This window comes from Lichenostomus cassidix, chromosome 15 (assembly GCF_008360975.1).
Source record: "Lichenostomus cassidix isolate B80296 chromosome 15, HeHo_3.0, whole genome shotgun sequence".
NCBI lineage: Eukaryota > Metazoa > Chordata > Aves > Passeriformes > Meliphagidae > Lichenostomus > Lichenostomus cassidix.
In genome coordinates, this window is record NC_139496.1 from 6,202,609 (window position 1) to 6,227,026 (window position 24,418).

Sequence of the window (24,418 nt, forward strand, 5' to 3'; positions counted from 1 at the left end):
CCTTGCATCCGTTTTCTCGTTCTTGCTTGTGTGTCAGGAACTTATCTCCGTCAGAGCTTGCAGAACGTGATGTTGGCTGTGGTTGTGGCTTTTCAAAGAGACTGTGGAGCAGCAGAAAAAGTTTGCAATTGCAATGTTTTGATACAGAGAAATCTATTTTAAGCACAAAATGGGGAGTGTGAGGTCTAGTTGGTGGCAGGTGGAGGCACTGGCTGGTTTCCTGAGGCGTAATTTTGTGGAGATGAGGAAGGAGAGGAGTGCATTTCATCAGTGGACCTCACCATCTAGTCTGGATGACCTCCTGCTCCAGTGCTCTAGGATTTAGAAGAAACTATGGAATAACCCCATACAATAACTGGTAATGTTATGGATCAGCAAGCCTACTCTCAAAATACCTCCTTTTCTTCAAGTGAGGCTGCAGAGTGTGGTTGTCCTGTGCAGCTGCTGGGGGTGGGTGAGGCTGGGAGCTCAGAGTGGAGCTGGCTGAGCTCTGGCTGGGGCCACTTGGCCCTGTGCAAGGAATGGGGCACCTCTTGCATGGCCTTGTTCTCATTGCACTTAAATTCTATCGTGTTGGGGGTTAGGGGGCCCCACTGAGAGGAGCTAAGAGGGCCAACTGCTCTGTGCTTCAAAGGTACAGCCCTGGTTGCTCTAATCTGGAGAAGGCCACCTTACATAACCCTGGGGAGTTTCCTCTGGGAGTCAGAGCTTTCCCTTGCTCTGCTGGGTGAGCTGCCAGTGCTCCTCCCAGGCCTGTGAATGTGGCAGGCTTGTGACACCCCCAAATGAGCAGCTCTGCTCTCCCAGAGGGACAGTGGCAGTGTAGGCAGATGGATGTGGATCCTGGGACACTTAACAAGCTTTATGCTATCTGCATGGTAGCTGGTAGCTCTGTTTTTCTCTGAGAGTTGCTGCAATCAGCTGTGAAAGCCCCAAATATCTGTTTCAATATATTTTGAAGTTAAGGGGTTTTGTCCCAGCTTTATTATTTGTTAATGTAGATATCGAACAGAAGCAGCATGAGAGCTGGATTCCAAACTGTCCAGCTGGAAGGTTTCAAAATCAGGTAGACAAAAGCAGTTTCCAGAAGGTATGTTTGTACTAGGTTCTTAGCATAGCACTATTTAACTTCTTTTAATCAGTGACCTGGAGGAGAAAAAAATAAAACCATTACTCATAAAGCTCTGAGATAACTTGCAGATTAGGTGGAGTGCAAGATAAGGCAGGGCCTGAGTGACTGGGATTGCTCTGTGAACAATGTGTTCTGATGCACTAAAATGCCATACTCTAGAGACAAAATGAGGGCCTTTCTGGTATAATGAGGAGATGGAGGAGGGATAGCTGTCTCCTGGGAAATGGCCAGCCTGAAAGAGGCTGGCGTGTCAAGACAGATAACCATCTAAACTGGAGTTTTTGCAGCCTAACTGTGCCCAAGATTGAAATCTTTAAATGTGTAGACAGGGAAGTACTGAGCTGACTAGGTCCAAGGTGGTTATAGCCCTATATTTGGCATTGTCACAAGTGTAACCTGAATTCTGTATTCCATCCTGATGCTTGCAGTTCAAGAACATTGGTTAAAATTGGAGAAACTTCAAGAAAAGTGTCATGAGGACTGTTAAAGATAGAGAAAATCTGTCTGGCAGGGAAGGACTCCAGGAGCTCTGCCTGTTTTACTGTAGGAGGGCAAGGGGTGACATGGCTACAATTTATAACAGCCTGTGCAGGGAAGAGAAATTTGATAATAGAGAGCTCTTCTGTCTGGCAGTCAAAACTGTAAGGAGATCCAGTGGCTGGAAGGCTCTAACACTGATACTTTTAGACAAGAGATAAGCTGCAAAATTTTACTGGGGTGAATAATTAATGACTGTAGCAGTTTACCAAGGGCTGTGATGACTCCATCTCTGGATATCTCTGAACTGAACCTTTCTAAACAAGAGGCTGTGTTTGAGTCTGGAATTAATTCAGACAAGTCTGGTAGCCTGTATTTTGGCAGTGAACCTGCAGTGAGGAGTTTTGAGACAGTAGATTTTTCTGTTAAAACAGCATGGGAATTAATTTACACCTGAAGAGACAATGCTGCTGTCCAGGTATGTGAGTTTTTGGAGTTCTCTGTGCCCTTGCCATTTTTTGTATTGTTCTCAAAGATCTTGAACCATTCCAACTTGCAGGTGCTGCTACAGGTCTTGGTAGGAAAAGTGCATTTTTGAGCTTAGTTGTGCTACACCAGAGAGAAGTGATCTCTTTCCATGTCATGCTGCTGCTTCTCAAGATTCAAAACCATTGGGGAAGCAGCGTTTGCTGTTTATTCCATGATATTGCACTTATATTTTGTGAACTGATGAATGCTCAGTTGGAACTTTTGAAATGGGAGAGATAGGAGCCCCTGGCACCTTTGGTGCACGGATCCCTTTTGTTTGCAGGGAGGAGGGTTTGCACTGAACTACACCAATGCTTGTGCTGAAGAGTTAACTGAGTTTTTGCTTTTGACCTCTCTGTAGAGGATCCAGCCTGCCTCCCTCCCTATCCAGGATTTGGGGGGAATATATTAACAGCTGACATTGATGATGTTGAGAAAACATTGTAATATAGGTGCATTAAAATTGCTGGGGCTCTAAGCACTGTAATCTCTTACTTCTTTATGAGGTTTGTGCTTGTTTTGCTTATATGTCACCAAGTGGGTCATGACTCAAATTTAGCCAGCGCTGTTATTAATGCTGGAGCCAGTCTTCAGCAGGCTATTTTTAGCAGCCAGGGCTGTTGTTGAGAGCTTGCGCTTGCTAAAAATGCCTTGGAATGATTTCACAAGCGATACTGTCTGTGGTGGAATTTGCGCACCAGCTGTCTGTCTTCAGGCCAGTTGATTGTGTTGACACGTATTCCCTGTGATTTGTCATCTCTGACTCCCGCTCTGCGATGGCTGTGACAGGCGTGCTATCAGTGTCTGATGGCAGCGAGTGAAGGAGGGCTAAGTGACAGCAGCAGCCTCGTTACTGACAGCTTGGGAAGCGCTGAGATCGCAGCGAGGACTTTGGCCTTTGCCGATGTTTGATTTTTTTCCTTTGCCACCCCACCTCGTGAAGCCCACCTCGGTGCTGCCATCCTCCCTGGGAGCTGCCTGTGCCACAGCTCAGGCCTTTCCTTGGATCTGCTCAGCACTATTATGAACATCTTCCTGATCTCAGTGGGTTCCTCTACTGCTGAGCTTTATTTTGTTGCTGGGGGTGGCCTTCTCTCCTAAGGTAACAGGATAGTTATAATGTAAGCCAAATTTTCAGAGAGGGAATGTCCCAAGGATCTCTGCAAACTGTGATTCTGCTGACTTCTTATACAGTCTGTGTATGATTCAGTTTTCCCATCAGAAGTTACAGGTTAAAGGAAAGGTATGAGATTTATAAATGAAGTGATTAAATTATTAAAATGTATTACCTAGTGTATATCTGGGGTAGCTTTTAACCTGCAAAATAAAATAAAAGAGAATTGCTAGTATTGGAAAGTGCCCTTACTCCTGTAAACACAATACATAGAGATGTGAAACTACTCCTGTGACTATTTTCTTAGTGAAATTACTAGTTCAGTTAGTGAAGCAAAAAGGTGTTAACAATTATCCAGGGATTTCAATGTGTTGTAAGTCCTGGAAATACAGATTCGTGACATGCCTTTGTGTTTTATGACGGAGAGTTGAATCAAAGCTGCTGTGATTAAATGACTATGAATTAATTTCAGGACTTTGTTTTATAACAAATCCACTGATGAATGCAAACAGTACAAAACTTTCAATTCACAGACCTTCAAAGCAACCATTTGCTCTTGTCCCTTGAATCTGAAATACCCCACTAATTTTTTAATGTTTCACAGATATGGATTTCAAGTAAATGTAGAACTATGTGAGGAAGGCAAACAGACCTTCCTTAGGATTTTTGCCTCCAGAGACTTTGATGCAAATCTTGGCCCAAGCCTGTGGAGGAAATGAGTTTGATTTTAGACTAATTCTTAGTGGATTTTTGTCCATGGTACAAATGATGTGTGGCTCATCTGGCAGTCAGAAACCTTCCCTGAGTAAAGGCTGAATTAGAGAATGTGTTTTAATAAAGCTTAATGGGGAAATATGTCTGGATGAAGCTCTAAACAATTTTGCATCACTTGTTTTTATGAGTACTAAGTTTGGCAGAAATTATTAAAAAAGAGGGGGACAGAAACTGTTAGTTGTGGTATATTTATAATTCCCTGTGGAAGAAATCAGTCTCTCATTACGAGCCTGTAATGGTGTTTGTGCCCTCTTGTTTGATATATACAGTATTGCATTTCTGTCCTTCAGCTCCTGAGTTTTGCTGCGTGAGAGAGACTCTGTTCTCCACAAAGGCATCTTTCTCTTTCTGTGTCGGTCTGAGCCCAGCACTGAGTTATCTGTCCTGAAGGTGAAGGGACTGCAGCAGCAGCAATAAGCAGTGGTTGAATATCCCATGCACATGGCTCCTAAATAATTCAGCTGGCAGCTACCTTGTGCTTCCACTCACTCTTTCAAGTGAGTGCCTTACCTGAGAGCCTGCTTGGGGCTTTTTGCTTCTGAGTCCTTGGAAGTGATTTCAGAGGAAGGCATTTGAATTGTGCCTAAAATAATTCATGCCGGAAAGGGCTTTTGGGAAAAGAAATGTTTAATCTGGGAGGGTGTGCTGGTGCCTCCCATTGCAGAAGTGATATGAAGGACACTTAGCCACAGTTCCTGCACAGAGGTCTGTGTTTCTGTCTGCTCAGCAGCTGATTTCTGTGTGGGCAAACTTGCTGAAGAGTCCAGATCAGTTTTCCTTGGAGTACATGAAGACTGGAGGGGGATGTGTGTATCAAACTTCTTTTGTGCCCTCAAAAGAATGACATTCTTAGCCCAGCTGTTTGAAGAATGAACTTTATTTCCTTTAGTATTCCCTTCCCAATATCTACAGTCCTCCTCAGCGCTTCCTTTCTACTGAGTTACCTATTTTTACCTTAGCTAAAGGCTGGGATTAACTCTGTGTGTGTGTGACTGTACATGCAGCCTCAAATTATATACTTCAATATTATGGAAAGGTCCAGAATGAAATGTTCTGGGGATCAAGCAGCAAGGGAAGGAAAGCAGAAAGGGAAAGTGTGTTGTACTGATTGACTGAGCAACTTGTCAAAAATTCTGTGATACAACTACACTTGCTGCAGGGAGGTGAGCACAGACCTATTTTCAAGACTCCCCAACTCCTGTCACTTTGTAAATTAACCCTGTGGTATGAATCCAGACACTTAGTGCTGGGCAGTGAAGAAGAAAAGCAGATTTTGGAAGTTGCTTGTTGGCAGCTTCAAGTTGCAGTTTTGCAACTGGTTCCATTGTGCTCTGCACTGGGATCAGGGTGGTCTGAAGCTGATCAGATGCTGAGTCATGTTTAATCTGTAACCTGTAAATATCACTTAGTTTATGACCTAGTCACTTGTGCCTGCTGCCTTTAGTCTCTGCAAGTCTTTATGGCTCAAAGGTTCACTTCAGGTGTGTGTTGGGGATCTTTAGGAGCTGACCTACCCAGATTTTTCCTTGTAGTTGCTGGACAGAACAAATTTCAGTCCTGTGTTTCTTGAGCTTGGATATGTACTGGTTCATTTCTTTAACAGATCATTTATACTCTGGGTTTGTCTGTTAGGGATGGTGTCTGTGTTAGAAAAAGGAAAATGTAGTAGTACATATGAACTGATTAATGTTAAGGCAAGTGCACCAGGTGTTGTGAAGTGAGTGCATGTGCTGCTTCTAAAACAGTGTTTGCTCTTTAGTTGTTGCTGTGAATCTCTGTGTTTGTGCTATTAGTTAATCCTTCTAATCTGTTATAAAGAGATTCAGACGTGGAGTTCTGTTTATTGTTCTTTTACCCCCCACTAAAATGAACATCTTTCCATTCACTAAAATCATAAGTCACCATGGCATATTCAGAGCATCAGGATTTTTTGGTTCTTTGTGGTAGAAGGAAACAGAAAAAGGTGCAGTGATAGGAGTTTCTTATTCATATTTCTAACCACTTAATGCAGCCTCTGACTGATAAAAGTGACTGGATGTAAAGTAAATACATTTTTACTGCAGTGTCCTTAAATATCCTTAACAGTTGAGCAAAGGCCTATGAGATTATTTAAAGATTATTGAGAGCATTTGGATTTGGTGACCTTTTTTTCAGTCAAACGCTGGTGGAACTTCATCATCACTTCTGAATGAGATGATTTGACCTTTATCAAGAATTTAAAACCTCTGGACCCAGAAGAAGAATCCAAAAAACCTACTTCTTTCAGAGTAATTATAAGCATATAGATAGATCTAGCAGTGCCATTTCTGTTTTAATGGGAGTAATGTGCTCTACACAAATACGTGCAGAATCTGAGCACTATTAAAGGAGGCTCAAGTGAAAGAAAATTCCTGGGGTGGTTCTTGTTGAAAGTAATTGCAGAAAATGTAACTTTTCACAATATTCCAGCTTTTGGTTTTTATTTTCTTCCTGATTAAAATGCTTCCCTGTGGAAGCCAGATGGAGGCAACCAGCATGGTTATTCACACAAATAACTTAAAACATGCAGCGGAAGAAAAGACAGCGTATGGCACATGCATTACTCTGCTGGATCAATCTTTGCAGGCAAAGATCCACTTTCCCCCATGAAGAAGTTATGAGGGTCTTAAAACAACGAAATGCTGTTTCCTTGTTTTCTAGGCCCAAACACAAGGTAAAATCAGCTACTTCTGCAAAAGTGTTCTTTGGGGGAAGAATAAAATCCACACTTTTGAGTGAGTAAGTTCAGATGGAGTAGATTATTTCCTCTTCCTTTGGTGTACAACAGTATTTTGCTCACTTGTTAAGTCTATAACCCGTAATAAACCCTTAATTTTTGTGTGGTTAGCTTGAATTTACAGTTCTCCTTTTCTGGTTTTTTTTTTTTTTTTAAGTTTCCTTCATCTCTGTAACCAACAAGCTGCATTAATCCTTTCTGTATACACAGATTCATAATCTGTTGTTGAAAGCATTATCCTTTGCTTCTAGGGATCAGATGTCAAAAGCAGAGTGTTTGGGATTCTCTCTTTTTCTTCAGATTGCTGTAACTGTGGGGGTTTTTCTTCACTGGATGTAGGATAAACCACTCTCTTCCTTAAGTACTTACACAGCCTGTCTGAAAACTCTGTAGCCCAACATAATGGTTTTAACTTCATAATGAGGGGTTACTCTTCTTTTAATACATGAGAAGCAAGGGCAGAGAGATGAGAGATGCAGATTCATTGTCCCTGTGGGCTTCTGCTGCAGCAGCTGAAGGTGATTTAACTGTGATCAATTTATAGTTTACAGTAATCCATCAGGTTATGAACCGCAGGGGCTGTGGGCTGGATAAGCTCTCTGCTGTCAGCTGTGCTTGCGGGGTGGTAAATTCCAGCAGAAGGGCAGGGAGGAGTCAGATCAGAGCTCTCCCAGCCACTGTAATTAAATCTAGCCGAGGTCACAGAGGCAGCGCGTTAAGGACACACCTTCGAGGCCATCGGTGCCGAGGGATGGCTGGAGAGATCACCCAGCTGGCTCAGGTGGTGACTAGTGTCTCGCTGGTGGCAGTAGCACCCGGTTCAGGACACCTGCGGTGCCCCAGATGTGTCAGTGTTCTGTGGAACTGAACACCTTTTGTTCACAGGTGGCGTGCTGGGCTGTGCAAGGAGCTCACTGCACTTCTCAGCCCTGTGGGACAGCATAGCCAGCATCCCTTGAATGAGCCAGTCATTAAATTGTCCTGCCCAAGCCCCAAACTTTGTGCTTCCAGATGCCTTGTGCCTGCCTTTCTCCCAGGTGCTTGTTCTGCCTGGAGCCTTGGGAGGAGCCATGGTAATGGTTTTCCTGCGACGGTCCTGAAATTTCAATCTCAATTACTTTCAACTGCACTTCTCTGAGAACTGTGCTTCCACAGTACATGCTAAATTGTTTGGAAGGACTACATATGCCTCAGGATCAAAATGCAACAGGAAACGTCAGCAGCATGTCTAAATAAACATCTCTGTCTCTCTTACAAGAGTGTTTAGCAGCTCTGTTGGCAGATGTTTCTATAAAATGTTAAATACTGTGCTTTCCAATCCTCCAGACTGTTTGTAGTGCAGTAAATAGCAAAGGACAGGGAAACCAGCTGAGGGGAAGGTATGGCAAAGAATGGGAGAGCCCTGAAGTATTAGTGGTTCTACAGAAACTAAAAGGGAAAGTGGGTCCTGGGAGTGAGTATTTCATTGATAATGATGGGATTTAAAATTCTTTATTAATGGAGTGCTTTGCTTTAGATGTGTAAAAGTACAGAAGGCAATAGGTTGATTTCATGCAAGTAAGGGGCTTTGTGACTGATGTCTGATTTTAGTATATCAGGCGTTGTTTACATGCATTTTTGTATCAGTAGCCTGACCTACCAAGTTTTTGAAGTGTAAAAACCTGAACACAACTTAGTGGTCTCTGTGTTGTTTTTGTTGTTATTTTGTTTGTTTGGGGATTTCTGGTTGTTTGTTTTTTTTTTTTTTCTTTCCTTGTGCATCCCTTGCATCCCCTTAAAATGCCTTTTCTTTTTCTAATTACTTTTACTTTGGTGTGCTAGGGGGACAAGGGGCTTTCCCTTTCTTTTTCAGTTCGTCTTTGTGTTTTCTGTCTCTTCATTCCTTCATCACACAATATGTTTCAACTTAAGCTCAGGATATCATTTGTTTAAAGACTTGTCAGTGACTTTGCTGACAGGGGCAGTCACAGACACCTCGTCCTCCACTTGCCAAGTTCAGCTGTCTCTGCATGGTGTCAGTGCTGCTGCCTCGGGCTGCCTGGAGAACTGCGGCAGCAAACTGGTCTAGTTCACTGTGCTGCTGCCCAGATGTTTGTGCTGGTGCAGCGGCAGGGCCTGGCAAAGGAATTCTGAGTTGTCCCACGGGTGACTCCGTCACCCCGATAAAGGACAAGGGCATTCTCAAGGTCATTCTCGGCAGGTCAGGCACAGCTGGGATGGGTAACAGGGATGGGAGCTTGACGTGGCTGCAAAGCACTGACCCTTGCACCTCCTGGATGGCCAGCAGAGACAATTAGCGCCTTAATTCTAATCTCCCTGGGTGCTTCTGCAGGCTGTTTTTCTTCCAAATGCTTTAAATGCCAGACCTTCGATACTGTCAAGTACCAGAAAGTAAGATTAGATAAGGCGAAGCAGCAAGTGTGTGCTGAGAGCCAGTGGAAGTTGCCTGAGTGAAGCCTTTGCATGGGGACAGCAGTGGGTGCAGGCTGGGCTCTGCAGGAGCAGGAGGCTATGCCCCTGTCCCCATGTCCCTCGGGTCTGGCGCCACTTGTCACATTTCAGGCTTGATTCAAATGCTGGATCCTGAAACCAGAGGCCAGGCGTCAGGGGCTGGAGCTGGGAGAAGGCACTGCGCTGGCAGTTTTATCGCTGCAAAATTGAGGAAGGGATAATTGGCTTGTTCTGTAAAGCCAGCTGATCTCTGGCAATGAATGAAAAGCAGGTCAGGCTCAGAACAAGGTTTGACTACTCTGTCTAAAATACTGGGTTTTTGGAAGGTGGATAGGTTGTCTGTATTTTCTTATACTGTAATAGGCATTTTGTCCGATTACTCAGTGATTCCTGGGGGTTTTTTGAGTTGGCATAAACTGAGATCATGATTGTTCTCTCTTCTCCACCACTGTGACTTTCCTTGTCTCAGTGGAGTTCACAGCTGCATAAAACCATGTAGGTGAATGCAGAATTGGATGGTAGATGTGATATGAGACATCCCACTTGTTCTCTTGAACAGATTGCAATTCATGCTGTTACCTAAGTATTCTCACTTCCTTACTGCCAAATCATCCCTGAAATGCTAGAAACTGAAACCAGAAGAATCCAGTGCATTGTAGCCTGATAGCAGGAGAGAAGGAAGGAGCGGCCTGTGCTGGGAGGCCAAGCTTTAAGATGTTCTAAGCCATGGAATAACATGTTGATGGTGTGCTGCCTGCTTTGTGATGCCAGGACACAGTCATGCAAGAGTGAATGTAAAAATAGAGGTGGAGAAATGGGGCTTTTTAACTTGGTTTCAGGACAGGAGAAAAAAATGCAATGCTTTCTGCTTCAAACCTACCCCAGTAAAAACATCTTGCATTTTTTGGGGTTTATTTGTTTGTGGGGTTTGTTTTAGTTTGGGTTTTTTTTTACTGTTGGCAATGTTTTCTACAAAGAAAACAAATGTTCGCCTGGATTTCTTTACACAATTTCTTATGTGCATGAGAAATTCTCAGCCCTGCTATTGCCCTGAAGTCACTTAACTGGCCCCGTGTTTCCAGCATGCTGAGCTGGCTTTGCAGAGGCTGAAGAGATTTGGAGTCCATGTTGCTGCACTGATATGTCACTTTATCTGTCAGCCAGGAGTCTCTTCTGTCCTCTTTGTATACACATGCCCATGCTGGCCAGATGGTGCTGGATTTGGGTGCCATCCAAAGCAGCGCATTAGAAAGGCCAGGTTATGTGTCATATTTCAAAAGCCAAGAAGTGCTGCCAGTTCTGCTCTTCTGGTAACAAACAGCTTGACTTAATATATTGATCATGTTGTCCTTGCTATTCTCAAGCTGATTTCATCTAAGGCACTAAAAGGGATGAAAGGTTGAAACTGGACAGATACCACCTGTTGCCAACTCACTAGCTAATATCTGCATTTGCACATACTGCGTGTCCTAGAAAAATCTGCTCCCTACCACCACCATGAAACCCTTTCTAGTGCCAGGAGATTTCCACGGTGTTTCACTGTTGGTTCTCCTGCAGCACAGTATGATTAGGAGATGGGAGATGTAGATTTCCCAGAGAACTGATGTTTGATTTGGGCTGAGCTGCTTTGCATTTGGTAATTTCTCATTCTGTAAAATAGAGGTCAAAATGCTGATTTTCTTTGTGTTGTGCTGTAAGAATTGCTAATGAGAAAAGCTTGATAAAAACTAAATAGTGATGTTATTTATAAATTATGAAGGAACTTCCCCTCACCTTCTCGGCATGCCTTTTTTTTTTTTCCTGGAGCAAGACTTTTGCTAATGGGATGTGAAAGCCGCAAACCCCATCTGTATCAATAAGAGAGTCGTGTGAAGAGAGAGAGAGATGTGGTGTGGAGAGAGATTGGGAATTAAGTGCCATTAAGCACGTGTTAATTAGCATGGCCCCTCACTTCCCGGGTTGCTGCCTTCTGTGGGATGGGTGCACATTGAAGCTGCTCTTTCTGGTTTTTAAAGCCTTTATGTTGCCAGTCTGTGTCTGTAAGGTTTAAGAATACACTTGTCTCTGGTATCATTGCAAAAAGAGTGCTGGTGTTTTGGTCACCTGCTTTTACAGATTCTGCTGAAACCTGAGAACTAATGCTTACAGTTTTGCTCGGTCACAGTGGGGAACTCAGGAAATCCAGATCCTTCACTGGAAACAAATACCTCAAAACCCCTGTGTTTTTAAACCCCTTTCAGCTTTAGTGAGCACTTCTGATGTGTGAAATTTCCCCTTGTACCCTTCTATCAGCTTTTTGAAATGGAGTACTCTTGATATTATCTTTTTATCAGCAGTTTTTACTATCATAGGGCTCCCTGAATTCCTTGACAAGAGCTGCTTTGCACACAAAAGCGAGATTATCAAAGGCTCCAGGAGAGACGCTGTGACCCGTTGGGTGCCGGGTTTGGGAATAGGGCTGAGGCACTGGGGGGCAGAGCCAGAGGATTTTGCAGACATCCCGTGGCACTTTGTCTCTTAGCAACAGCATCCCGAGATGGAGGTGGCAGAGGGGACACTGGCCTGCTGCACCCCAGCATCTCCCTGCTCTGCTGACCAGAGTCTCCTCACTCATGCCTGAATGCTGCTGCTGGGCTGTGATGTGCTGTGGGAATAGCTGGGCAGCAAGAGTCCCCTGGGTTACAACTGTGATGGAAATTAGAGCTTTATTAACAAACAGGAATGCAAAATGCTTTTATAGATATTTCTCATCTCAAAAGTTTTGTGTCGTTGTGCATTTGAGTCCTGCTGCAACTTTTGCCTACTTTTATGAGCACTTTTAAAAACAACTTTAAGACCAGTATCTCACATGAGATGTGCTTGTTCCCTACAGCAGCACAAGCAACAGAGTTGTTAGTTAGGCAGTGTGTGTGTGTATATGAACAATATAATTGCCATGTCAGCTTTTCTGTTTCTGGTTATCTACATAAGGAAGGCAGAGAGCTGGTGGAGATGTCAGCTGTGATGTGGGTTATTAAGAGCTGCAAGACAGAAGTAATCACAAGAAATCCTGCTTCCACACAGGCTGTTCCCCAGAGTCTCTGGTTGCATCTGTTCTGTCTTAACCCTTCTCACATTGACTAGGTTTTTTGGTTCTTGCCAAAGGGTTATGCCTGTTTGAACAAATAAATGCTGTGTGCTGCATCTGTATTTCTTGCTCTGTGATGTTTACTGTTGACAAGGTGCTGTGAACAGTGAATTAGAGGCAAAGTTGAACTCTCAGAAATGTGCAAGAATCAGATGTTCAAATTAGCTAAGAGCACTTGAATGGGTCAGCAGGGATGAAACTTGCTGTTCTGTGTCATGTTTTAATTCCCTATTGTGTTTCAAAGTTGAGGGCTACCAGCAAATGGAAAACTTTGCATCAACGCCCCTTTCTCTAGTCTCTGACTGGCAAAGTCTTATTCCAAACAGGAAGAAAATAGTCCTACAAGCCAGCCAGCCTTCAGTTTCAGGTCTGGGAAGTTTAGGTAGATGTTTCTGTATCTGAAAGCTAAGCATTAGGAGAAACTTGTAATTTAGCATGGGAATTGAGTAAATGGTTGCAAAGAGACCCAGCGTAGCGCCTCTCGTTTAGTGGAAGACTGGGGTCCTCTAAATACAGTGGAGAGAGGGTGTCAAAGCTGATGAAAACTTGGAGTACTGGCTCTGGATTTGGTGAGAGAGCGTGGAGTGAGTGACAGCACCTGCTCTGCCGAGCTCTGTCACTGCAGTGGGTCGTTGTCCTGGCAGCTCTGCCTGCCTCAGGCCGTATTTGACATGCTTGGATGAGTGGATCACATCATTCCCATTCTGCACATGTTCTCCTCTCTGCAGCTTGCTGGGTCTGTTCGCTTTTACCCTTTAATTGTCTGCTCTCCTGGTTGGGTGTTTGCTTGGTTACTTGTTCCTTCCTGGCAAGAGACTAACCAGGCAAAGTACAAAGTCTCTTTTTCCTCAGGAACAGTAATGGATGTGCTGATTTATCTGTTCCTCCTCATATCACCCATTTCAAGCTGATGTAGCCAGGAATTGCTGGTGTCGTTTGTCACTCCCTCAGAAGTCTCTCCTCCCATTAGCACTGCACTTGCCCTCCATTTCTTGCTTTCAATTTCATGTCCCAGAGGAAATGGGGCTGGAAATGAGAATGAAATATGGGTTTCCTTCTTAAAAAGAAAATAAACCAAACCTTAAGGGCTTCCTATTGGAATGTGATGGGATTGGACTCCTATCTCTTATCCTTTGAAAATCCCAGCTGGAATTATTTAATGTCAAAGCATGGAATTTCCCAGTGTGAAATTCATGGCTGGCTAAGGATGCACTGGGGATTAGAGAGACATCACTTTGCCAGGGTAGCGTTGCTGTCACTGCAGGAGACCTCAGTCGCACAAAGGGACATTGCTGGTCTGTCCTGCTTCAAAGCTAAATCTTAGGGATGAGATTCTTCAATTCCCATTGAGGTTACATGCTGTGTGACTGACAGCTGGATTGGGGCAGAATAAACCAGAGCGAGTAACATTTTGCACTGCCTGGGAATAGAGAGGGGAAAAAAATGAGGGAGGTGAGCAAAACATAATTTGCTGATTTTCTTATGTGATAAGAGGATAGTTTGCTAGTGCACATCCAAAATTTCCCTAAGACCACAGTTGGGCGACTTTGCTTATCTGGCTGCTTAATAAAAGAGTCAGATCAGATAATTACAATTATTTCTTCTGCTCTAAAATTACAATAAAATAAAAATCTATAGTATGGGACCCTGATGTCTTGCAAAGCTTTAGCTCAGATAACACCACTCTCCTTTGGAGAAATCTTGAAGTTTTGGAGGGTGTCTTCTCAGTTTCAAAGCAGCTGTGTAAAGAAAAAACAGCATATTTAGACAGGATGCTTTTTTGTCCCTCTGATCAAGGATGAATATTTTAAGTAGGCATCAATGTCTGTGTTAGGGATCTATAAAGGACTTAAGCAAAACAGGAGCTGGTGGCTGGATGTGCACTGACTGGTGAGGTGTTAACAAGGTGTTGTTTCTGAGGCTCATAAATCAGCAGTGCTTGAGGTGATGGGGGCAGAGAGAAGAGCAGCTCTGTAACATTAAAAGAATAACCTTCCTGGCCTCTTTCTAAACTGTTGATCTCTCTATAAAAGAGGATTTGCCCTGCTATTCTAATAAGAGTGATAATATATGTGTAATTAGAATTTAATAATTATTTGTGTGACTGGATCCTACTGCATAAGCTGGTTCAAGTGAATGTGTAACCTTTGCATTGTGTTCATTATCTAATGTTAAAATAACAGCTGGAAGTTGAGAGACTGACATGCAGTTTTAAAATTACAGAGCTTGAAATTGCTGCTGTCTGTAAACATATGAAAATCTATTAATGACCTTTGAGCTCTCTGACTGAAAATGTTTTGTAACATAGAATACATTAAAATTGCCTGCTACTCTAGTGTAGGTTTCCCATTTCTCAGCAATTGCCTAGGATATAGATGAATGTTTTGCTCTTGCCACAGATATCAGAATATTTGAAACTATTCTAGGAAGCCCTGAGGACATACTGAAACATTTGGTTTCTTGTTGTTTGTTCAAGCAAACCAGTTATGGAAGAGCCGCTCAGGAACACGTGGTGTGCTCAGCCCTGGATGTAGGAGAAGATCACTGCTGTCCAGACTGACAGCTGCAGGCCTGCACTGCACAGTGCATCTCTCCAGCAGCATGTGAGGAGGAGCAGGGGTGGCCAGAGTGGCGCAGATGCACCATCCTGGGCTTTTCATTAGTGCATGCGACATTTAGATATTCAGAAAGGCATTTCTCTCCTGCTAGAAGTCATCCTGCGCAGAGCTTCCCCCTTAGGTTGCAGTAATGTGCTATGGGCAGCTGTTTCTGGAGAAGGCTGGCTTCTACATATTTCTTCTTGTTGAACCATTTATATTTCTCGTCGTTTGTTTCCCAGCCAGAAGAAACTACCAGAGGACTAATTATTGAATACACATTCTTGAGCTCATGACAGCTGAACTGAAAATCGTTGCCTACCACTGAGGGCAACTGTGGAGTTGGTAAAAAATGCCTCTAGTGTCGTGGTGTTTAAACATAAATTAATTTATAACACAGCACCAGGGATCAGGATATGGCTGTTTTTATTTCTGGAGACTCTCACCCCTGCAGAAGCCATTGGCAGGAGTGAGTTTGTGAGCGTTCGTCGCTCTTGGCGCAGCGTTCGCTGGCTTTGTGCAGCCTGTGTCAAGCTGCAGCTGAAGTGGAGCTCTCAGCCTGCTCTGCTGGAGCTGAGGAACATTCACCCCTCTGTTCTGCAGCAGCGCTGGGAACAGCACCCTTCCTTCCTGGCAAGGTGGGAATAAAGAGTGTAGGCTGGAAGCAGAGTCTCAAAACGTCTGCAGTTACTTGTAGAATGAATGTGTTTGAGGCTGTCACCATGTGGGAGATTCGTCTGGAGCTTTCGTGCTGGAGGTGCTATTGCCTTAAAAGCAGTACGTTTTTCATGGCTGTGTTTTAAAAGCGTGTACCATGAAGTGAGCATGTGGTAGAATCCTAAAAAGTAGAGAAATACTTTATATTTAGTGGGTGGAAGCTTTGAATTACTTAAGAAGTCAGGCTGAGGTTCTTGAAGTCGTGACCAAGCTACCTAAGGTTATAGCTCTATCTCTTCAGTTTCAGTATGAAGCTACTAACACAGTAATCAGTACAATCATATTGTGGTGGTTGTGTATTTCACACTGTGACAATCAAAACTTGAAATGCAGAAGTATAGATGGAGGAGAGCAATTCAGGCCCCTGCCTTTGGTAAATGAGCCATGTGTCCAGTCCATCTGCCCAGCCTCAGCCTGGCTCTACTCCATTTCCAGAGTCCAGCTCATGGAAGCATGACATGCCCCTCTCAGCAGAGGTACAAACAGTTGTGTCTTCTCCTTTTGTTATTAATTTTAAAGAGAGAGGTAGTATTTCTAAGCATTCCTGTCTATAGTAATAAATAGGCTGGAGGCATTTTTACTCTACACTGTGTTTCTGTTTTTGTCTGACTAGTTTAGCTGAAAACTGGTCATGATGAAAGCATCCAGCTGCCATAACAGTTTGTGCTGGTAGGATCCTCATGCCTTTTTCCTGAGCAGCTTTGGGCCAGCTGGGTACTGGGGGTTATCTTCCTAGCAAGATTGGAAATGAGTGATGAAATGGCCACATCAGGCTGAGGAAGCTTCTTCAGGTCCTAGTTCTGCCACTCGATGGGAGCTGTTTGAATTCAGGGAGTGCCTGTTTGAATAATCTGGGGAGAAGGAAATTAGTCCAGATTAAGTGTTTAAAGGCTGCTCTGTCAAGAAGCTTGTGGTTGCTGGCTATCAGCAGCTTGGGCTCAGCAGTGTCCTTGGATATTGGCACACTTGAGGAATGTCTTCCCAAAACACTGGACCTGAAGTGTGTGCCTGACTGTGTCACTTGCTTACTTGCTGATTACCTTTGGAAGTTAGTTGAGATTGATAGCCCCTGGTCTTGTTCTTCAAGATGAGCTTGTTTATGCTTAGTCTGTTGCTTGTGGGGTGCTGGGCAGTGTTGTGGTGCTGCTGCCATTCTAATAATTCCCTTGGGAAGGAGCTGCCAGGAGGATGGGAGTTTGCAGGAGGGACATGCTCTGTGCTCAGCATTGGCACCCAGCAGTGCAGGCATCAAATCAGCTGGGATAGCTGCTGTCTGACAGGCACAAGCTCTTGCCAGCTCCTTTGTACACGACATAAACCAGGCAGGCTGAGCTCCCAATCTTGTCTGAAAGCAGCTTCAGCCAAAATGTACCTTTTATCTGCAGTGAAAGATGGGCAGGGTGGCCTTGTGGTGCATGAGCAGCAGCAACTCTCAGCACTCCTGCAGCCTGTAAAAGCTGGGCAGGCTGTGCTTGCAATATGCTTCATTTCATCTACCTGGAAATGGTGCCCCAGCTTCCCTTCAATCATTTAAGCTCCCTTGCTCTCTGACACACTTTCCGCTGACAGTAATTCTGTGAGCACTCGTCGGGCATTTACTGCCATCACTAGAGGAAATACTGATGGCTTAAAATGCGATCATTTCCTTTCTGATGGACAGCAAGCACCTGTGGGAGTTCTAATAGCTGTGCAGTGTCTGTAAGTAGGCAGCGAGGAAGACGGGTGCAGTTCTCTGCAGTGAGGCACCTGCAGGCTCTGAGGAGGAAATTGGAGGAGAGGGAGAAAGTCACGGCTGGCTGCCTGTGGAGCTTGTGGAGTGTGACTTAAAACAGGAGATTTTGTGTAGCCACCTCCCCCACGGGTGATGGTGGAGAAGGGCTTATACAAAAAACATGGGCAGCCATATGCTCACATTCCTGCGGATTTCCTTGACCCCTTACTGAAGTGAATGTGTTCTATATGTGCATTCTTCCTTTTATTGTCCCCTAAATGACTGTTAAACACTCTGTTTCCAAGTATTTGCTGCTACTGTGGAGGGAGAGGACTAGGTTTTTCCTTGAGTAATTGAAAAGGAAGGGAACAGTATCACCCCCTTTCTTGCCAGTTTTTAAAAACTATTACTGCTCAGCACTATGTCATTATTTATTCAGGTCTCGTGCAGGCAAAAAGCGCAATCAAAGCCTTGTAAATTCAGTTTGGATTGAAATGCATTTAAAAGTCAAGGGAACTGACTTTCCTTTTGGTAGTTTTTGACTGTGTTGTGTGGAAGCAACATTTGTCCAAGCTTTCTCTGCTTGGTACTATGTCTTTGAGGTCCTAGAAACAAAGGTCTTAATTCTTTGGGAGACATAACAAGTGGGTGTTCAGCAGAGTATGGCAGCTTGCTCTTCACCTATTCATAGGTGACAGGAACGTAGCCTCTGGTAATAAATTTGAGTGTTTCAATTACAGTGAGTTTCTTGGTTCATCCACTTGTATTTTTAAGTTAAATCATGTATCATAAACCTGGAAACCAGTGTCAGCTTCAAATGTCTTAACATTTCCAAAGCTGTCTTGTCAAAAAGTCATCTTATTCTTGAGCTAAACACGTGACAGGGTCAGAGCAAATGTGATGCATTTTAAAAAGCAGGACCCGAACTCATCTGGAATATGTCAGCTGTGAAAGGAGAATTGCAGTCCAAGGTTAAACAAGCAAGGATTTCATTTGCAATCATTTTAATTGATATTGATTGCGTTGCTTGAATGTAGGGTCAAAGCAAGAAAGTCACTTCAAATCCAGACTCTTGTTTCTGCTTTTTAAAACCGCTTTTCTGTCTTTGGCTGAGGGGCAGGGGGGCTTGCGTTATGTTTGCAGTGGGGGCAAACAGAGGGCTGTGAAGTAAAACAAACAAGTGTGTGTTCTATTACAGGAGAAGTGAGAACTTCCCCATTGGTGGAAATTGAGCCGTCTGGCTGGACATGCCAGCAGACTGCTTCCCAAAGTGCCCTGGGCTCTGGGAGAGTGAATCAGGCTGGCCTCTTGTCAGGGGGGTTCCAGCAAGGAGCCATAGTGCTGAGCTGTGGGTCAGCCCTCCTTCCACCCTTTCCCTGGCTGCACTCACTGTGAGCAAACTCTGCCCCACAGCTCTCCCCTCTCCCACTGTTAAATGTGCTTCCACTCATTTTTGAGATCTCCAGTTTTGTTTGCTGCCTCTTCACCATGCTGAGTTCAAATTCAGTCACCTCGGTGTGGTCCTGCTTGATACCCTTCAGTGGTCCTTTTTTATATCTTTTTTTCTTTCCTTATTATTCACCTAATTTCATTTGCCTGTTGGCTATTCATTTCTTCTTGTGCTGGCTCCTGTTCTTGCAGTGGTTTCTCTCTCTCTATGGATCCATCTTCAAATCCATGCTTTAAAGTTAGTCTTTTATGTGCATTTCTCATGTATATCTCCAATATTATCTTTCCATTTGAATTACTGCCTCCTGTGTCCCCTTTATGCAAATAAATGGACAGTAGGTTTGTATTAGGAGTGTTCTTGTCTGTATTTGTAATGTGCTTTGTCCACTTAGAAACCTTGAGAACATTGTCAGCAATTGTTTCTGTGGTGCTTTTTCTATAAACTGAGTATCAGGTCAATAGGAATATTTTAAAACTACCCTAATAAAAAATAAATCTGTTTCAGGTACTTTCTGAGCCAGGACCTCTCACTGAACTATTAAACAAACCCATTTGACAATCCTCCTGCTAATTGCATGATAAAGTTGATATAAGGATAGATGGTGCTCAGGGGGCTTTTCCATTGCAATTTTTTGAGAGAAACTGGAGGCAGAAACAGGGACAAGTAGGGTCAGTTTCAGAAACAGCAGAGTTTTTATTTCCTTTGTGTGGATCCTTCTCCTACTTGATGTTCAGGAGGATATTTCACATTCCCCAACTTAAAAAATAAATGCTGCTGTGGAGAGAGAAGCTGGAGGCTGTTTCCCTTCTGGGAAATCAGCCCATATAATCTTCTGAAGCTGGCAGAGGCAGTCTGGCAGGAATGGAGTGTAACCAGTGCTTAGTTGAGCCTTGCAGTGTCCGATGGGCCCTGGGGATGAGGGATTGTAATGGACTTGATTTGCACCAGGGCTGCATTTCGAACTGATGCTTGAGGGCTAAGGATAGTTATTTTATTATCTGTAGGTGTTATTTTTGCCCTCTGCATCCCAGCAGCACCCTCGAGGGTTTTCATCTAGCTGTGTGGGTTTTGGACATTTTCTTCAGGTTCTTAAAGTGTTCCCTGTGTATGAAAGGTATTTACAACCACAGCCTTCCCCTGCATGCTCTCTGAGATCTCAGAGCTGTGTAAATTCAGAGGATTAAGGCTGAGTTTGAGCTGGGCTGAGCAAACAGGCAGAGATAACTTCAGCCAGCGGATGGCTGTGGGATGTCAGCTTGTGCCAAGCTCCTCCAGGGCTGATCATTATTTCCTGATCAAACAGACAATGTGTGGAGTCCATTGTGTGGAAGTCTCTTGCTGTGGCATTTTAGGGGTAAGAACATTCTCATTCCAGAGCTGAGGGCTGTGCACTCGCATTATTCCCAGCTTTACTTATAAACTGAGCAGTGTGTACCTTGAGTGTCTTTGGAGATTGCAGCTGTGCCTTGGTGACAGAAGAAAAATGGCTTTTTGGGAAGGAAAATTCTGAGTGATTAAGGGTTCCTGCCAGATCTGCTGCAAGCAGAGGTGCAGTTGCATAACTTTAACTAGCTTGGGCTGAATAGTGATGGAAAAAAATACACAAAGGTTTGTATTGTGGACTCCCAAAATCTGTTGCAGAGCCTTGGTTACATACTTGGGTTGCCAGCTTTTGCCAGGGTCTTTGTCAGTGGATCCTCACAGCTGCTGATGTATGAAATATTTCAGGGGGAGCTGGAGGAGGCACCACAATCTCATTTTCAGTTGAAGTGTTCTTTGGTGTCTGTACATCCAAATAAACAAATAGGGAGATAGAATCTGTATGTTTCATGGAGTAACTGCCAGGAAAGAGGGTCTGAAGAAAGGCCTAATTCTTCCTTATCTGTAACTGTGCAGCCAATTAGAACCATCTGCTCTCCGTCTGTAGCCCAGACAGACAAGGGGCTGCAGATGGAGAGGCTGTAGCCTGCCCTGGAAGGTGTGAGAGAAATTCCAAAGTGAGGACAGGTAGGAGACAGTGCTGGAAGCAATGTGTGTGGTAAGGAACAAAACAGTTCTCTATATTCTGGAAAAGATTTAGTAATCTCCTTTCTGGAGCTGAGAAGAGAGAATGGGCCTGGATCCACCAGCCTTCCCTGGAGAATGGGATTTGCTGGACTTGTGGCAGCAAAGGTGGTCAGGTTTGCAGACTCCTGGTTTGGGCAGAAACCACAAGGCTGATGTGGAGACCTTTTCACTTTGGGGTGTGACTTCAGATACTGTCACTGTGTGAATCCCTAGGCTTTACATGATGTGCAGACAGTGAAAGTATCTGCTGCTCTGGGCTTGCTAGAGGGAATGCTCCAGTGGGGCAGTTTGTCAGGAGGCCAGTCTCACCTGCAGGCTGGGATTTCTGCATTGAAGTCAGTCAAGGTGCATCAATAAACGTCCACTCTTGTGATGTAGTGTGTATTCTGGATGTACTTAAATTTTCCAGCAATTGCCTGTGCACAAGCACAGATGCACGTCCCAAAATAGTAAGCTCTTGTGCTAAGTGAGGTCCCCAACTTGGAGGTCATAAACTTTAGTAAAAGAGCAATCACTGGAAGGCTCTTTTAGTAGAGCAAATAGAAAGGAAACAAAGGAGGCAAGAACAGAAACCCCATTAGCCCCCTCCTGCTCCCTGCCTGAGGCTGCAGAGGTCTGCATTTAGCAGCCTGGAGAACACCCTGCTGTCACCCTCTGTCAGCAAGGACATGCTGAGTTCAGTGTCCTGCCATCCCTGAAAACAGTCCTGTGAGCTGTGTCCTCTGCTGCAGCAGTGAGGAGCAGGACTGGGGAGTGAGTTTTCTTGTCATGGGCTGACAAATGTGGCTGTGTCCCCATGGCTGCCCCAGGCCTCCCTTTGCTGTCCTCCTGCTGGAGGCAGGAGCAGCCTCAGCCTTAGGGTTTAATTCACAGCTGTTTGGAAAGTGCTTGAGATTCTTGGATGCAAGTGGCACTACAAATGAATGAATTATTTCCTTGGCTTTGATCCAGCTATAACTGTATTTCCTGAATTAATTTTGCTGGTAGCTCAGTGATGAGACAGACCTTAAATCTCCAGACAAAATAGGGATAAAAGGCTGCATTTTGAAGTAGGGAATTTTGCAGGATTCAGCAAGGAGAAAAAACCCACAGATTTCCACACCAGTTACGTGGTAAAAGGAATCATCTGAAAACCTGCAGTGAATGTCCTGTGGGTACTGAGGGAAGACTTTCCCTAAAGCATTAACAGAGGCCCAATCACTATGCGAAACCAGTTAGTGTTTAAACCAAAATGATAATTTCTTGGCTTTGAAGGCCTCCTTAGAAGTGAATATTGCACCTCAAGCCAGGAGTGCATGACTTGCTGGTGCTCTCAGGTGGTGGCATTGTCCTGCCCATGCAGCATCTTCCATGCACCTGCTGTTACATCACAAGCTGCGTCTGGCTCTATGGAGAATTGCGCGTTTGTGGTGATTTCTATTTCTAATGTTTGGCCGAATACCAGTTAGCAGATGTCATTCCATGTTACTAGTTTTTGACTAATTACTGAAGATTAGCATTTTGATTTTTATCTCAGTAGCTTCCCAGTAAACAGTACAATATGACCTTCTTTAATTGGCATCTTGAACTGCTGCTTTAAAGTGTTATCTTTAAACTAAAAACCAAATGAAACAGCTACCCACTAATTCATAGTGTTTAGCAGCACTACAGCAACACTAAACAGTAATTTATATTCCTTATCATTCGTGAAGAATAATGCCAAACATGTCTTTTCCTTGCTCTTTCACTGGTTATGGACTTGGCAATCTGAGCTGTGTTCTGGTGTGTTCTGTGTCTCCAGGACAGTGAGAGTTATTTTAATTTTGGTGGAAGGGTTGTATCTTCAGGGGTTTTGCAACTTTCTATATCTGTGTGTGCTCTAAGAGGAGCCTCCAGCCACAGCACCCCTGTGCAAGGTGTACAGAGGTTGGGTGCTGGTTGATTGTCTGGGAGCCTGAGTGGGAATTAGGAACAGCTGTAAGTCTCTTACTGCCATGGTTCTGATTTCAATGCCTCTGTGACCCTAAAGTGCCAGTGCATCATCTCGCTTCCCAGGGAAGGGTAACTCTAAACAAGTGAGTGATTTGGAGTGGAATCAGGATGTTGCACACTGAGGCAGTCAATTCACTAATTAAAGGAGAGGGGGAGGAAGTAATCTGGAGCAATCAGCAGGGCATTTCATTCCAGTTCCTAATTTTCTTTTTTTGTTGGGCTTCAGTTTTTGAGAGACTAGAGAGCTAATGATTTTCATGAGCTCTTTTGCAGTACTGAAGGTGTGTGCATTGATGTGAGCAGTTGTGTTGTGATCTCCATTTGTAGCATACCAATATCAGTGACGTAACTTCTTGAGTCAAAAGTGAAAAATCTAGTAAAATATCTGTGGCTAAAGTTGACAAATTTTTGCATAGTAAACAGTGCTTTTAAGGTATTTCCTAATCTGATATATTTACGTCACATAAAAAAACAATTGGAATAGATATTCTGCATGACATTCCCACAAGAATTCAGTTTTTATCCTTGAGCAGTTAATAAGAGACATAAGGGAAAAATTTATCTAGCTGTAGTGACCTAATGTCATAGTGATTTGGCATATTATTTCTTCAACTCCTTTTCCATGCAGTGTGTGTAGAGAGAGAGTTTGGTACATTGTCTGGGAATTGAGCTTTCAGTCCTCAGAGATGCCAGGGATAGCAGGAGTAATTCCCTTCTCTGATCTCACTTGCAATGTTAATCATTATGACATGACATACCCGCTTTTAAACTGTGCTCAGATTGTATGTTACAGCCCTGGTTCAGGGCAGACACTTAACACTTAGAAGTGTTCAACCTCTGTTGTGTGTTTGGATCCCATTGATCTCTGTGGCTCAGGGAATGCATGGTAGGGCTTTAGAAGTGCCTTTCTCCATATGAATGCTGCTGTGAATCAGAGACTGTCAGCCCCAAAGGGGGTCTGATGTGTTGCGTTCTGAGATCAGAAACAAAATAAAATCCACCTCTGTTTCAGTTGAGCGGTTTAAGGCTTCCCTTCAGGATCATGATTTGTTCACATGCTGTTGACGTATGGTTTTTGAATTAATCTGAAGTGAACTCATTTTCTTAACCAGTTCCAGCATCACTGAAATTAATCAAACACATAGCCTGGAGAGCATTCATCCTAATCTAATCTAAAATTACTGTTTGCATTGTGCATGTCTAATTATTCATCCTAAGTCATCTCTGGAAGAAACATACTGTCTTGTTTGTGTTTTTATTCGATATGTATACAGCTTGATGCTTAAAGGTAGCCTCAAAGAACTTAAAGAACTTACCATTCTTTTTTTTTATCCCCTTTACAGAAGGACATGTCGCTAAAGCCTCAGGAGCGGAAGGAGAAATGGGAGAGGCATCCAGGCAAGAAACCTAGAGAATCTGAAAACTGTGTATCTGCTGAGCCAAGTGAAAATGGCCATAACAATGATGCGGGGAGCTCTGAGAGAGAGGCAGAAAGAGGCAAGGAACGGATGAAGAAGAAACTCCCCTTGAAGCTATCCAAACAGGTA

At 43.8% G+C, this 24,418-nt stretch overlaps 1 protein-coding gene across 24 annotated transcripts in view; it reads left to right on the forward strand.

Annotated features, from left to right (window-relative positions):
• Positions 1–24,418, forward strand: part of FBRSL1 (fibrosin like 1) — a 503,769-nt gene that overhangs the window by 110,628 nt on the left and 368,723 nt on the right. For all 24 annotated transcript variants that reach the window (XM_085075748.1, XM_085075758.1, XM_085075756.1 and 21 more), the window contains exon 2: positions 24,215–24,415. In XM_085075748.1, coding sequence (XP_084931874.1) covers positions 24,215–24,415 — 201 coding nt within the window. The remainder of the gene's footprint in view (positions 1–24,214; positions 24,416–24,418) is intronic.